The following is a 13,113-nucleotide window of genomic DNA, read 5'->3' as shown; positions in this document are numbered from 1 at the left end:
ATCCCATTTTCAAGGATCTTCTTCTTCATCTAGTATTTTTGAGGTACAATATAGATAGTACTGTATCCGATCAGTGAAAACCCCATATGTGCCTTGGTTGGGCTCTTTGAGCAAGAGAGTAAAACCACAAAGAGAAGTGGATAACCCTCCCTTCTCCACAAACTATTCTATCAAACCAACGCTTCTTCTTTGATTGGATGTTTCAGTTTTTCTCCGGTTTTGATATGTGTGATGCAAAGCTGAATCTTGTGCCCATGCAGTGTTTGCTTTTGTTGCATTATTTCCTCAGAATAAATACCTAAGAGTTTATGCCAGTCAGAGAGTACAGATGTCAATATAACTTGCTTCTCATTACACCTGGCTTTCCTCAGAAGGGTTAAACTGCAGCTCTCCACCAGTTTGCCTTGGCAGATACTGGGAATGAAGACTTGCTAACATGCCATGTTCTTAGCCCTGTGGAGTTTGGAATGGTTGGAACCCCTGGGCGTTTGTCTCGGCTGGTGAGCAGCCTCCAGCGTTTACTCTGCTCCGCCATACAAATATCATTTTTTCATGTGTCTCCTGACTGTGAAGGAGAAAGAAAAAAGAATTCTGTTTTCTGTAATAGCAACTGTAGTGACAATGGTTTTTTCCACTTGAATGTCTGTTTTTTAAAAAAAATAAAACACATTTAAAGAAATCTAAAATTTCCTTCATGTTAAGTGAAGTTTAAGTGTAATAATAACTCATGTTTTGAGAATGTCATTGCGCGCTAGGCACTCTTCTCAGGGTTTTACGTATATTCACAAAGTCTCTATGAAGTGAGCACTATTTTGTTCCTACCAGATAAGGAAACTGAGATTCAGAGACCTTGAATAACTTGCCCAGTGGACAGAAACTGGGAGTATGAACCCAGGTGCTCTGTCTCCAAAGACGCTGATTTTAAACACTAAACACTAGCCTTTCTGTGTTCTTAATTTTTATTTCACTCTGAAGCCTAAAATCTTACCAAGCTTATGCTAAAATTATGAAATTCTGATAACTTTACATTTTATTAAATAATTGTTTATGTTCTGCCCTGCCAGGCTCTGCTGTTTTAACAAAGTTTAGAGGCTTCTTATTCTGGCATTCTCAGTTTAAACTCTTGCTGTTATACTTCTCTAAGGAATATTTTTCCTTGACTCCCTTGGAGGTTGGGGTGGACCGTTCTCAGCAAAGCCATTTTTCTCTCCGTAGGTTCCAGCTAACCTTTTAACTTTCTTCTTTTAATGAATTGTTTGTGTCTGTACCTAACACACAGGATTAATTTCCATGGGCATTTCCTCGTTGCTAGCTCTTTCTAATCTAGCAGCCAGGCAAAACTTATTTTCTTCTAGAAAGAAAAATAAGTTGAAGAGGACCTACTGGTAATAATAATAATATCTCAAATTACATAAAAAACATAGTTCACAAATTGTATCCTCATTTAACCATTTGGGGATAGCATTGATGTGTTAGATGATGGAGACTTTGCAGTCAGCCAAGAAAGGGGTTCAAACTCCAACTCAGCCACTTACTAAACATATGGTCTGGGATTAAGTTATATAATTTCCTAGGAGTCCTTATTCTTATTTGAAAATGGAACTAATAATACCTATTTTACAGAGTTGATGATGTAGGGGTTGAAATAGTTATATAGAAAACCTTTCGTACCTTGCACTTAGCACACAAAACTTGGTAGCCAATGATAATGTCAGCTAACGTTTTTGAGAGAGAAAAATATAAAAACAAGATTTCAGTATAAGAGACAGTGTATAAAATATTAAGGATAGTTGCATGAAAAAGGGAAGGGAAAACATAGAGGGTGAAGGAGAGACATATGACAGGCAATGGTGAGGGGGGGAGAGATGAGGGGCATGAGCTGTGTATCCCATTTATGCTCCCCTTTGTGTCCCCTTCTGTGTCCCCTTTGAGTGAAATAGGAAAAGAGACAGATGAAACAGTGGGCAGAGGAAGGCTTGACAGTTTGGTTCTAAGGTAAGCAGGTTAATGAGATTACATTTCATTTGGCGTATCCTGCTATTTACTTGGACAGTGATGTCGAACTAAGTTATTATTTATTATTTCTATCCCTTGACATTTGATTAGATCATCAGCAATCAGTCACTATTCACAAGTCTTCAATGGCTTTTATTAAATAGCAAAACCCCACCTCCCTAGGTCAGCAAATTATTCAGGTCTGGGAAAGAGTAATATTTCTTCAGAGAGTGTTTGCCCCTGGCCAGATGAGATGTAGTCATGCTGCTATAAGACTCCAGATGAATCGTGGAACCTTAAGACAAACTTGAAGTATTGAATGGTTTCTAGGGAATTTAAGGTCCTGCCAGCCACCACTGGATTAATTCAGGCTTTGAGGATTTTTGAGAGGGAGCATTGAAGAATTGGTTAAATTGTATACCGTGCTATGTTAGCTAGTTGTGTGACTGTGTGACTTAGTTTAGGCTCTGCAAACACAAGATTCATTTTATTCTTTGCTTTTGTGTTTATGAATTAGAGCGAAACTCATATCCAGGTACAACTGTAGCATAGATTATCATGAACCAAATGAGCACAGTGGCGCTCCTTTCAGGATTTCTGAGGATGGTCCATTATCTTTGGAAAAAGTCCAAGAACCAGTCTATACCTGCTGACATTTTTCTTTTTAAACACTAGATTTAATCTTGAAATGTGATGTATAGAATAAATATTTTAAAAATTTGAGCCATATTTTCCCATCCTAACTAAGGAAATTTGTTCTCATAGAAAAAAATAGGGTGATCTTTTTCAATGAAAATCAAAGTTATTAAAATACTAGCTTTTTTCCACGAGTAAGTATTCTCCATTTCTTAATGTACAGATTGTAATAATTTTCTTTTTTTAATTTAAATAATCTTTTAGTCAATAAAGAGTAAATTTCAAAAAGTTTTTTTTATTAAACATAAATGAACTAAAGGGGAAATTCAAGATCTAAGGAAGTAGACAATAGTCACCATTGTAGAGATTATAATAATTTTCTATACAAGAAGTTAGTTGGGATGATCCATGATCTTGTATGCACAATGAAAAATAGATATTTCAGTATTACTGAGAGTTCTCCCTCAAGTGTGGGACTTGAATGTTTAAGCAAACATGTTATCCATGGTGTTGTGTCTTGCCTTTATTATACTGTCTGGTGAGCAGAGGCGTAAGAAGTTGTCTTTTTATTGAGATTTATTGGACTGTGGTCTTATGTGGTCAAAGCAGGACTTTAGATGGATCAATATAAACTTTAAAAAAATGAACATGCTCAAAGCAATGCCAGCCTTAAAATAGAGCTTTATTTGTAGGATGTGTTTGAACTGTTTTGTGCTGTGCTCAGCTGCTCAGTCATGTCCGACTCCTTGCAACTCCGTGGACCATAGCCTGCCAGACTCTTCTGTCCATGGGATTCTCCAGGCAAGAATACTGAAGTGGGTTGCCATTTCCTCCTCCAAAGGATCTTCCTTATCCAGGGGTTGAACTGGTGATTCCTGCATCTCCAGAATTGGCTGGAGGATTCTTTACCACTGAGCCACCTGGGAAGCCCTTTAAAATATTTCACCCTGCCTCTAATTTTTAACAATTGAAGCACCAATCAGATTTGAATTTTGAAATTTATCTGTAAAAGTCAAGTAGACTGCACTTATGCAGGACCTGGAAAGTATGAGCGATGGTGTGTTGGCTCACCCAGCAAGGGTGTGCAGTGGCATTCAATTTTATGGGTTTAGTGAGGTTCTGAAAGCCAGAGTGTAAGACAAAAAAAAAAAAAAATCCCATAACTTAAGTTACCCTAGTAAATCCTTTAAGTTACTATAAAGTACATTTGTATAGTTTTGTGTATATAACTGAACAATTACCCTTAGGCACAGCGTGGTCTGAGAACCACTGGACTAGACTAAAGAAAGGAACAAAAGGGGTACCGTGTGGGTACCGTGTACCCACACCATTCTTTTTTTATGGTTACTCCCCAATCCATAAAGAAGTCTGGAACTCTGACAGTGCCTGCTTGCTTGCAGGATTTACTCCATTCTGCTATAGGATCAAGTGTCTGTAACCTTCAGACATGCTAATACATTCTGTTGGTTTTGTAAGGATTGAACTAGACAGTCTACATGAAAGCACCTAGCTCAGGACTAAGTGATGTGAAAGATTTAAATGTCGGTGTTGTTTGTCAGGTCCACATAGATACTTTGTTCTTTGAAGAGTTGTAGAGAAGAATTTGGCCACCTGCTTCCCGTCTGTCTAGGCTGAGATTTCTCACTGCCCAGCAGTGACTTACATGTTCTTGCAAATTGGCTACATCCATGGGCCAGTTGGAGAGAGTGAAGGTTTCAGTTATAAGGTTACCCCTACATCTGGCACTTTTGATGCACCTTGGTTGAATATCTTATATACTCTTGGGTTCTGTAGGGCTTCTGTTGGTCTTCTAGAGTTTGTATTTGTGTGTGAGAATCACCTGATAAAATTGTGTAACCCACCTCAGCTGGACTCTCTGTGGTGGAATCGTGAATATGTGTTTTAAAATTTTTTGTTATACATTTTATAGGGTGTGTGAGAATATGTATTTTTAGAGAGCTGCCCAGATGATTCTTATGTAACCAGCAGGTTGCCTTTGGAACCCAGCAATTAGGAAAAATTTGGAGGTGGGGTATTTTGCCACAAAAGACCATGAACATTTCTGACCCTATTTCATGTTAAATTATTTGGGAAATGACTACGGTATTCTTCATCTAGATTTAGAAGGACATAACTTCAGTTCTTAGGTGAATCAACCATTTATTAGGAAAATCAGCCATGAGATTGGTCTTTTAGAAGATAGAAAATTAGTATACTTATGTTTGCATGATTTAGAAATTCAATACCAACCAAGTCATTTATTCACTTGGGATGCTAAGGCCTCTGGTTTCCACTCCCAGGTATCACTGAAATGATCACCCGGGGTTTTGTTCAGTTGTTTATTTTTAATAACTCGGGTTTTGAATTGTATTCTCTTTTCATTTTGGAAGGGGACTTGGTATGTCTGTAACTTAAAGTTCAGAATTCTAGTCAAAATTCAGTTGAAAAGAAAATAAGCTTTTCATCTCTGATTCACTAGAGTGAGGAGCCCTTTCACCATTAGGTGTTCTGTACCCCCAACAAATATTTCTATCTTCGCTTGTCCTTACTCTCTGGTTCATGAAGTATTTTTTTTACTTATATGTGCTTGGTCCCACCTATTCTAATTTTTCTGGGATTGTGTCTCATCATTTATGCTCCTTTTCCTTACACCTAGTCTTTCTCTCTCCCTATGTCTTTTCCTCAGCTTAGAAACACAATCTGTCTCCCTACACTAAAAGGACCAACCTTTCTCTCTACCTTGCTGCTCTTCAGTCTGCCATATCATTTTATTTCTTTGCTTCCCTATTCTGGCCAGTATTCTTAAAAGATTAACTGCATCTGTTGCATCTACATCTTGGCCCTTTGCTTCTGGTTTCTACTCTTATCACTTTATTGGAACTCCACTTTAAGGAGTCACCGCTAACTTCTCCCTTTTCACATCTAGCAGTCTCTTCTAAGCTCTCATCCTTTTTGACCTTTTTGCAGTAAGTGAGGATGTTGATCACACTCCTTTTTGGCATCTCTTCTGTTAACATATATATGACACTTCAGGCTCAGTTGTCCAACATTTCTGACTGCTTTGTCTCTTATTTCTTTGCTGAATCATCTTGTGTTTTTGCTACGTGAATGTATTTATTAACATGTTCCTCTGCCTTCTTTGTCCCTTTCACTTTTTGTGGATCCCTTCTTGCTGTGTATTTCAGCTCCAGAAGCTAGGACAGAGGTACAGGGTACACCCAGGGGGATTTGGGGACTGAGCTAAACCCAGAGGAAACATATCTGAGATGGCTAGAGGAAAAAAGAATGAGATGGTGACCCAATGCTGTAGTTAGGAAAATGGTAAATATCAAGTCTGGAAGATAAGGATGAACGATGGAAGAGTAAGCAGTAAGATTGGCAGTTTGGATAATTGGGAATAGGATAGGCAAATAAGCCAAGAACGTGAATGTGTATCTTCTCCAGATCATTTTGTACCTGACAGTCTAACACATGTTACCTGAGGACATGATCTCTTTCAGGAATTACAGTGGGGCTTTGGCTTCAGCAATCATTTCTCTGGTGATGAACTTCAAATCTGTATCTGAAGCCTGCATTAGGTTCCCTTATGAACCAGAGCTCTATTTCCACCTTCCTCTTAGCTGGTTTCACCTGGCTATCCAATTGGTACCCCAAATTTGACATATCCCAAATTAAAGTTACCATCTTTCTCCTGAAATGAACTCCTTTGGGGGCTTCCCTGGTGGCTCAGATGGTAAAGAATCTGCCTCCAATGCAGGAGACCTGGACTCTATCCCTGGGTTGGGAAGATCCCATAGAGAAGGGAATGGCAACCCACTCCAGTATTCTTGCCTGGAGAATTCCGTGGACAGAGGAGCCTCGCAGGGTGCAGTCCATGGGGTCGCGAAAGTGTCGGAAATGAAGAGACTTGCACTCACTCAGTCAATATAGTACTGTTCTGTGTCATTCTGGGTCAAAAATTCAAAGCCATCATTGATTCTTTTTTTCACCCACATCCAGCAGTTTGGAAAGGATGGTCAGTATTATCTCCCATGATGTCTTATAGCTGGCCCCGCCTTTACTCTTCCTTTCTTCAGCCCCTGATTTATGCTGACTGCTACTTTACGTTCCAGAGATAGCCCCTATTACGTGTTCCCTCCTCCGATTCTCTGTTCATTGCTTCTGCTGTAATGTTTCCAAAACTTAACTATAGATTTGAAAGACATGTTAAAGTTATCGTAACGTTCCTCACCAGGGAAAATTGTTTTCCCTCCAGCAGCAGTTAGGGTTTCTACCACTGTGTGTATATGTGTGATTGCTATACATATACACTGTACTATATATTTCTGTATGTGCATATATATTGCATATATATATATATATATTTATATTACATCTCTCTTGTGCGTGTGTGCTCGCCCAGTCATGTCCAACTCTTTGTGGCCCCGTGAACTGTAGCCTATCAGGCTTCTCTGTCTATGAAATTTTCCAGGCAAAAATACTGGAGCGGGTTATCATCTCCTACTCCCAGGGGATCATCCTGACACAAGTACTGAAACTGCATCTCTCACACCTCCTGCATTGCAGGTGGATTCTCTACGACTGTACCACTTGGGAAGAGATTATATAATATATATATATATATATATATTTCTATATATTACTATATATTTTAATATATATTTATTTCTATATATGACATATGTATTTCTGTACATGAAGTATCAGTCCCTACAGATTGTAAGCTCCTTGGAGGGCAGGAACTGTGTCTTTACCTTGTATCCCCACATATTCCCTGTGTTGATATGCAACAAATATTTATTGAATGGAATTCAGTAGCTTGCTGGGCTGGCAGGAATCTGATCCCAGTTAACAAGTAATAGGTAATCTGTGATAGTCATTTTAATTTGACATTAATTTCATTTTTTGTGCATTTGTTTCATTCTGAAAAGCTTTTTTATTAAGCTGTGCTGATGGCATAAATGGAACAGTTAAATGGAAGACCAAACAGGCCAACAGTTTTATTATCAGCAGAAAAGTGACTGCTGGGAAGAAAGATGGTGAGTTTAGGTTGTAATCTGAATCCCTTTTGGGGAGCTGATAAATGTCCGCTTCCAATAGTCCTTTTGCTTTTTTAGTCATGTGTGGATTTTTTTTTTTTGATAAGTCAATCTGAAAAATTTTTTATTTTCCTAATCTGCTAAAACTTCTGATCATCTGTGTTCTTAATCCATTATTCTTCAGGTTTTTTTTTTCCTTTGCTGTAGTTTTGCCTTTTTTTAAACTAAAAATAATACTTTGTTTTTAACCTATCCAGTCACTAGTTTGCCACTTATACAATTTATTGCAATGCAGTTATTATAACAATTTATTTGTAACATTGAAAAACATTAAGAAGTATGTTTAATATAAATCACTTAAAAACAGTATTTGCATAACCTTAGAAAAATGGTCATAAAGTCATAAAATATTTTGGCTAATTATCAATGATTTTTTTGAATGATTTTTGTTGTAAAACCAAATTACTATGTTTTGCTATTAAATAATTCGATGGCATTTGTTTTCTATTGAAAAGATGTCCTGACCCTTGAATGATTGATTGTCCTTCTAAATTTTCCTTCCCTATTTTTAATGTGTCCATTAGCAATATGTCAGGACCTTTGAAATAATGCATTTCATCAGGGAGAAAAAGGCTTACTTAACAACAGAAAGATTAGTTGTTTTAAAAATATCAATTATCATCATGAGCTTTCACTTAATATTTCTGGATTATTTGTCTTTACAATCCCTCTTAACCACATTCGTCCCACCCCCCTACCCCCACCCCCAAATTTCTACTCTTATGTGGTCAGGAACAGTAGCAGAACAGTAGGTTGGTTTCTATAACTTTGGGGTAATCAAACTATCTATTAAAAAATAGCAATTTAAAAATACTTTGAAAAGAACAGGAATTTTTTGTGATAAGATGGACTTACTGCCATATAAGACTTTCTTGGTATTTATAGGAGTGATTCCTGGCTTACCTCATTTTCTTCTTACAGTCCTGAGTTGAGGTCACTAACTTTTTTCCAGATAGCATCAAATTATTCCTTAGCTGAAATCTTCTACTCCCAGATCGGTTTCACAGTAGGACCAAGGCTCCCAGGATCTCTTCTGCTTTTTTGTCTTTGAAACAAACCCATGAACACCTTTGCATGTTTAAGGAATTTTCATCTCTAATATCTAAAAGAAAACAGAGTTTTGTGACAGTAGCTTCTCATGGAGAATTCTCAAAAATTTGTTTTACAAAGCAGTAGATGCACTTGTTCTAGGATCTAAGTGATTTGTCCCACAGCCATTTCCCCACACCCTTCTTAGATATTCTCAAGGGATTTTCTCTATTTCCATCAAGGGATTCATTACTGAGTACTTGATCTGCGTGCATGTGGGCTAAGTTGCTTCAGTCATGTCCAACTCTTTGCGACCCTATGAACTGCAGCCCGCCAGGCTCCTCTGTCCTTGGGATTCTCCAGGCAAGAATACTAGAGTGGGTTGCCATGCCGTCCTCCAGGGGATCTTCCTGACCCAGGGATTGAACCCACATCTCTTATGTCTCCTGCATTGGCAGGCAGGTTCTTTACCACTGCTGCTGCTGCTGCTGCTAAGTCGCTTCAGTCATGTCCGACTCTGTGCGACCCCATAGACAGCAGCCCACCAGGCTCCCCTGTCCCTGGGATTCTCCAGGCAAGAACACTGGAGTGGGTTGCCATTTCCTTCTCCAGTGCATGAAAGTGAAAAGTGAGAGTGAAGTCGCTCAGTCATGTCCGACTCTTAGCGACCCCATGGACGGAAAATCCTCCGTCCATGGGATTTTCCAGGCAAGAGTACTGGAGTGGGGTGCCACTGCCTTCTCTTCTTTACCACTAGCACCACCTTATCTGGTTGTTCCTTAATTAAGCTGAGGGCCTTCAGCTTCTTCCGTACATCCACTCTTCCTGTTTTCTAATCTTTCTAGTTATGGCCCCAGATTTGGCATCGTATTTCTATTCTGTCATCTCCCAAAGATTTGTGATCTGCCCTTATTCCTGCTGCTTCACATGAGATCACCAAAACCCTTCCTCTGGACTTCACACTATTTTGCTCTTACCTGCAGCCTTCTTTTCCCTTTTCTTTGGTTTCTTCTGTTTAACTTTGATCCCTAGACTTTCTGTCCTCTTTCAGCATGTCACTCCATTCCTATTTGATTTTCTACGTTTACTGTCTCACTGGCTGTTAAGCTTAGTTGAATCATCCACTATGGTGGTATTCTTAGTGAAATATACTATTCCAAGGCTTTTACTATCACATTTTTTAGAATCTCCAAGAGATCCTTATCTCTTCCTGCGTCAAACTTCATGCTCCCACTGGACCTCACACTGATTTTCTCCTTGGAACCTGAGCCATAACTATAGTTCTCAAAATAGAAATGATCAATACATCTTGAATCTACTGAGGTAACCAGTTCAGTTTACCACATTCTCTTATTTCCCCAGTTGCTCTTGAACTTACTCTTTAGCTTTTTCTCCCTTCCTGGTCTCCTCCTCTAATTTAAATCCTATTATTATAGTTCTGCATTATTAAAATATCTACATACAGTGAGCCCTGAGTTTACTGTAGTGGGTTATAATAATGGACAACCACCAAGTGTATTACCTTATGTTATCAAAATCAACAAAATGCATAACTACCCCCAGTTCAAGTTCTGGCTCTTCCTCTTTCTAGTCCTGTAGGCTTGAACCTGTCACTCAGTCTCTCTGGGTTCAATGTTGTTAACTCTAAAATTGGAGGACTGAACTTGTTTTTATGGATGCTGACTCTGATTGGTATTAACTAGCAGGAATCCTGGGTTGAGTAGAATGCCGAGGCCATATCCAAATAGGAAGTAACACAATGACCTCTCCCTTAGTAGAGAAAGGTGTTTGGCACATCCCGACAGGATGACATATAAAGCCCTTTTCAACTGCAGTGTTCTATGAGACCAAGTTTATTGATTACCAATTAAAATGGTTTGCAACCACTTTCCAACTGACATTTATGAAAAAACAACAGAACAAACACATGTGATCGTTCAATGGAAAAATCAAGATATTTAACTCCATGTAGAAAAATGGTTTTAGTAAGTGGCTTTGGTTGGGGAGGAAAGATCTCAGGAAGAAACCTTTCTGTTTTTGTAGAAAAAAGATTTTTTTCTACAGAAAAAAAAGGTCCAGGTAGTGGTTTCTTTTCTACCTCATGTAAAAATAAGTGGTCCTATCTCTTAGACGAATGACGTTTGAAAAGGCAATTTGATGCCTTCCCGGTGATGAATTCTAAAGCCCAAGTGTAGACTATCTGGGACTGAAATAAAAACAATAGCTGACCACTGCTGAATGAATGGTCTTCAGGACTTTGATGTTGAGTAAACTCAAGGGGTGAAGGGCAGACTGCCGAGAGAAGCTTTTAATTCTAAGCCAAGATTTATAAAGCTGGACTGATAAAACACACAGTAACTTTTATTTATTTATTTATTTTTTAATAAATTTATTTATTTTAGTTGGGGGCTAATTACTTTACAACACACAGTAACTTTTAAAGAGGGGGAAAAAAAAAGCAAAACAGGTTGTATACCAGCTGGATATTGATGCCTTTCAAAATATTTTTCTGTAGACATTATCTGGTTTAATAATTAAATTTCAATTAAACTATAGAGATAAAACAATGAAAAATAAATTAGGGAGAAAACCGTAGATATATCAGGCTCTGAAAACCCTAAAATCAGTTCTCTTGATGCAGAGAGAGCAAAATGGAATTCATCTCTTATAATCAATTCTGATTAATCGGTAGAAGCTTCTTGGAGTGCTGTATATACAGGGCTCTGAGCCTCATAAAGAGCTTTTAGATATTAAAACTATAAAAGAGAAGGCAAGTGTTATTTTTTCTGCCCGTGCTTATAGTTCTGAATTATCAGCAAAGATCATACAGTAAAATAGGTTTTCAGCAATTGTATTTTTTGTGTAACTTTCTTTTTAAATAATAATCCAGTTCTTCACTTTAGCAGAGAAGTATCTCTTCTATAAATAGGATTTTGAAGAATTGGGAAATTTAGTTGCTTAAGCAAAAGTTTATTTGAGAAGCTGTACCAGATAAGTGGCTAGTCAGTATTATCTTTGTATCTTAAACATATTTAAAAGTCTTCTTCATCATTTTTATCCAAAATTTTTTTCAAATAATACTATTAAAGCAGTACTGTGAACATTTGAAAAACATGCAGTCTTATTTAACTAATTTGCACTCGGTTAAGGCACCCTTGTCATGCTTCCCAATGAGTAGCTTACAAGAGAGGCAAATTAACAAAATTGAAATGCTCTTGTAAATAGGCTTCACTTTCTTATTAATAAATTACTTATTTTAGTGTGTTATAGTCTTAGACTGATTTAGCTATTGCTAAGGGTAATAGATCACTTAATCAGTAGTTCTCTTTGTTTAAATTGTGCAGTGTATTTCCCACCCAGCAAATATGTAAAAAATTATTTTATAGAGCACATTAAATCCATTCATTTTGATTTGACAGTTTGTTTATGTAACATATGGATTAAATAGAGGCTTTCTATGGTACACTTTTTTTTTTCTGAATTCATTTAATATGTAGAGTTTTTGCTGCCATCTCCTCAAATAATGGCTGGCTCCCAATTATAGTAAGATCATCTTTTCAGAATATACTGTGTCAACGAAGAATCGGGAAATATGCCACAAAAGGGTCTCTGGGTTGCCAAAAGAGTCGTGGCAGATGCAGGCTTCTTTTTTTCAGCTCTAGCAGAGCCTTGCGAGTGATACGACAGTACAAATTTGTTCTTACTTTAACACACAATCCCACCTCATTTAGTAGTCTGGTTTCTAAACCTGCAGCGAATTAATAGCCGCAAATAAGAAGGCACAGAGAAGCTGTTAGAGGAAACATTACTGATAGCAATGAGAAATGACAGCTGACAACTTGTCTACAGATGAGAAAACAGAAAATCTATAAAATGTACAAGCTCAAAACGCATCAGCAGACGGCTACTTGCTAGCACTAGCATGATCGGTAAATGGCAAGGCAACCAAATAGTCCATAAGGGCATCATTGTATAATAGAGCGGAGTGCAATAATTGATGTGCTAAATGACGATCTTACACCCATAATGAAAAAGGATCAACCACGGAGTACTTCAGAAAACTCAGCTCTCTAAAATGTTTCCTTCCTTGGGGTTCCTGGTAAACTGAGATTTTACTGTATTCTCTTAAACCGCAAAAAAATTAGAAGATGATAATGTAAGTGGACCTTTGAAAGTGATTAATTTGTTGATAAGCATTCTATGAGAGAGAGATCAACATAACAGCTGCCTAATAAAGGTCACCTCGATCTGAATACTGACAATCCTTTATGACTTCTTAAAGATTTCAGAGGAGAGGAGGCTTTAAGATTTCAATCTAGCTGAGACTTGGTCCCACACTCAGCAGCCAGTTTAT

The 13,113-nt window shown here is 37.8% G+C and overlaps 1 protein-coding gene across 14 annotated transcripts in view; it reads left to right on the top strand.

Moving 5' to 3' along the window:
- Positions 1-13,113, top strand: part of SGCE (sarcoglycan epsilon) — a 79,656-nt gene that overhangs the window by 16,765 nt on the left and 49,778 nt on the right. For 4 of the 14 annotated variants that reach the window (XM_081531500.1, XM_081531495.1, XM_081531501.1 and 1 more), the window contains exon 2: positions 7,563-7,670. The exons of the other annotated variants lie outside the window; for them this stretch is intronic. In XM_081531500.1, the coding sequence (XP_081387626.1) occupies positions 7,563-7,670 (108 nt within the window). The remainder of the gene's footprint in view (positions 1-7,562; positions 7,671-13,113) is intronic. 14 annotated transcript variants of the gene reach the window in all.

This window comes from Giraffa tippelskirchi, chromosome 10, assembly GCF_054371585.1.
Source record: "Giraffa tippelskirchi isolate mGirTip1 chromosome 10, T2T-mGirTip1v1.2.pri, whole genome shotgun sequence".
Classification (NCBI taxonomy): Eukaryota; Metazoa; Chordata; class Mammalia; order Artiodactyla; family Giraffidae; genus Giraffa; species Giraffa tippelskirchi.
Note: the sequence above shows the minus strand (reverse complement) of the source record. Positions and strands in the feature narration are given on the sequence as shown.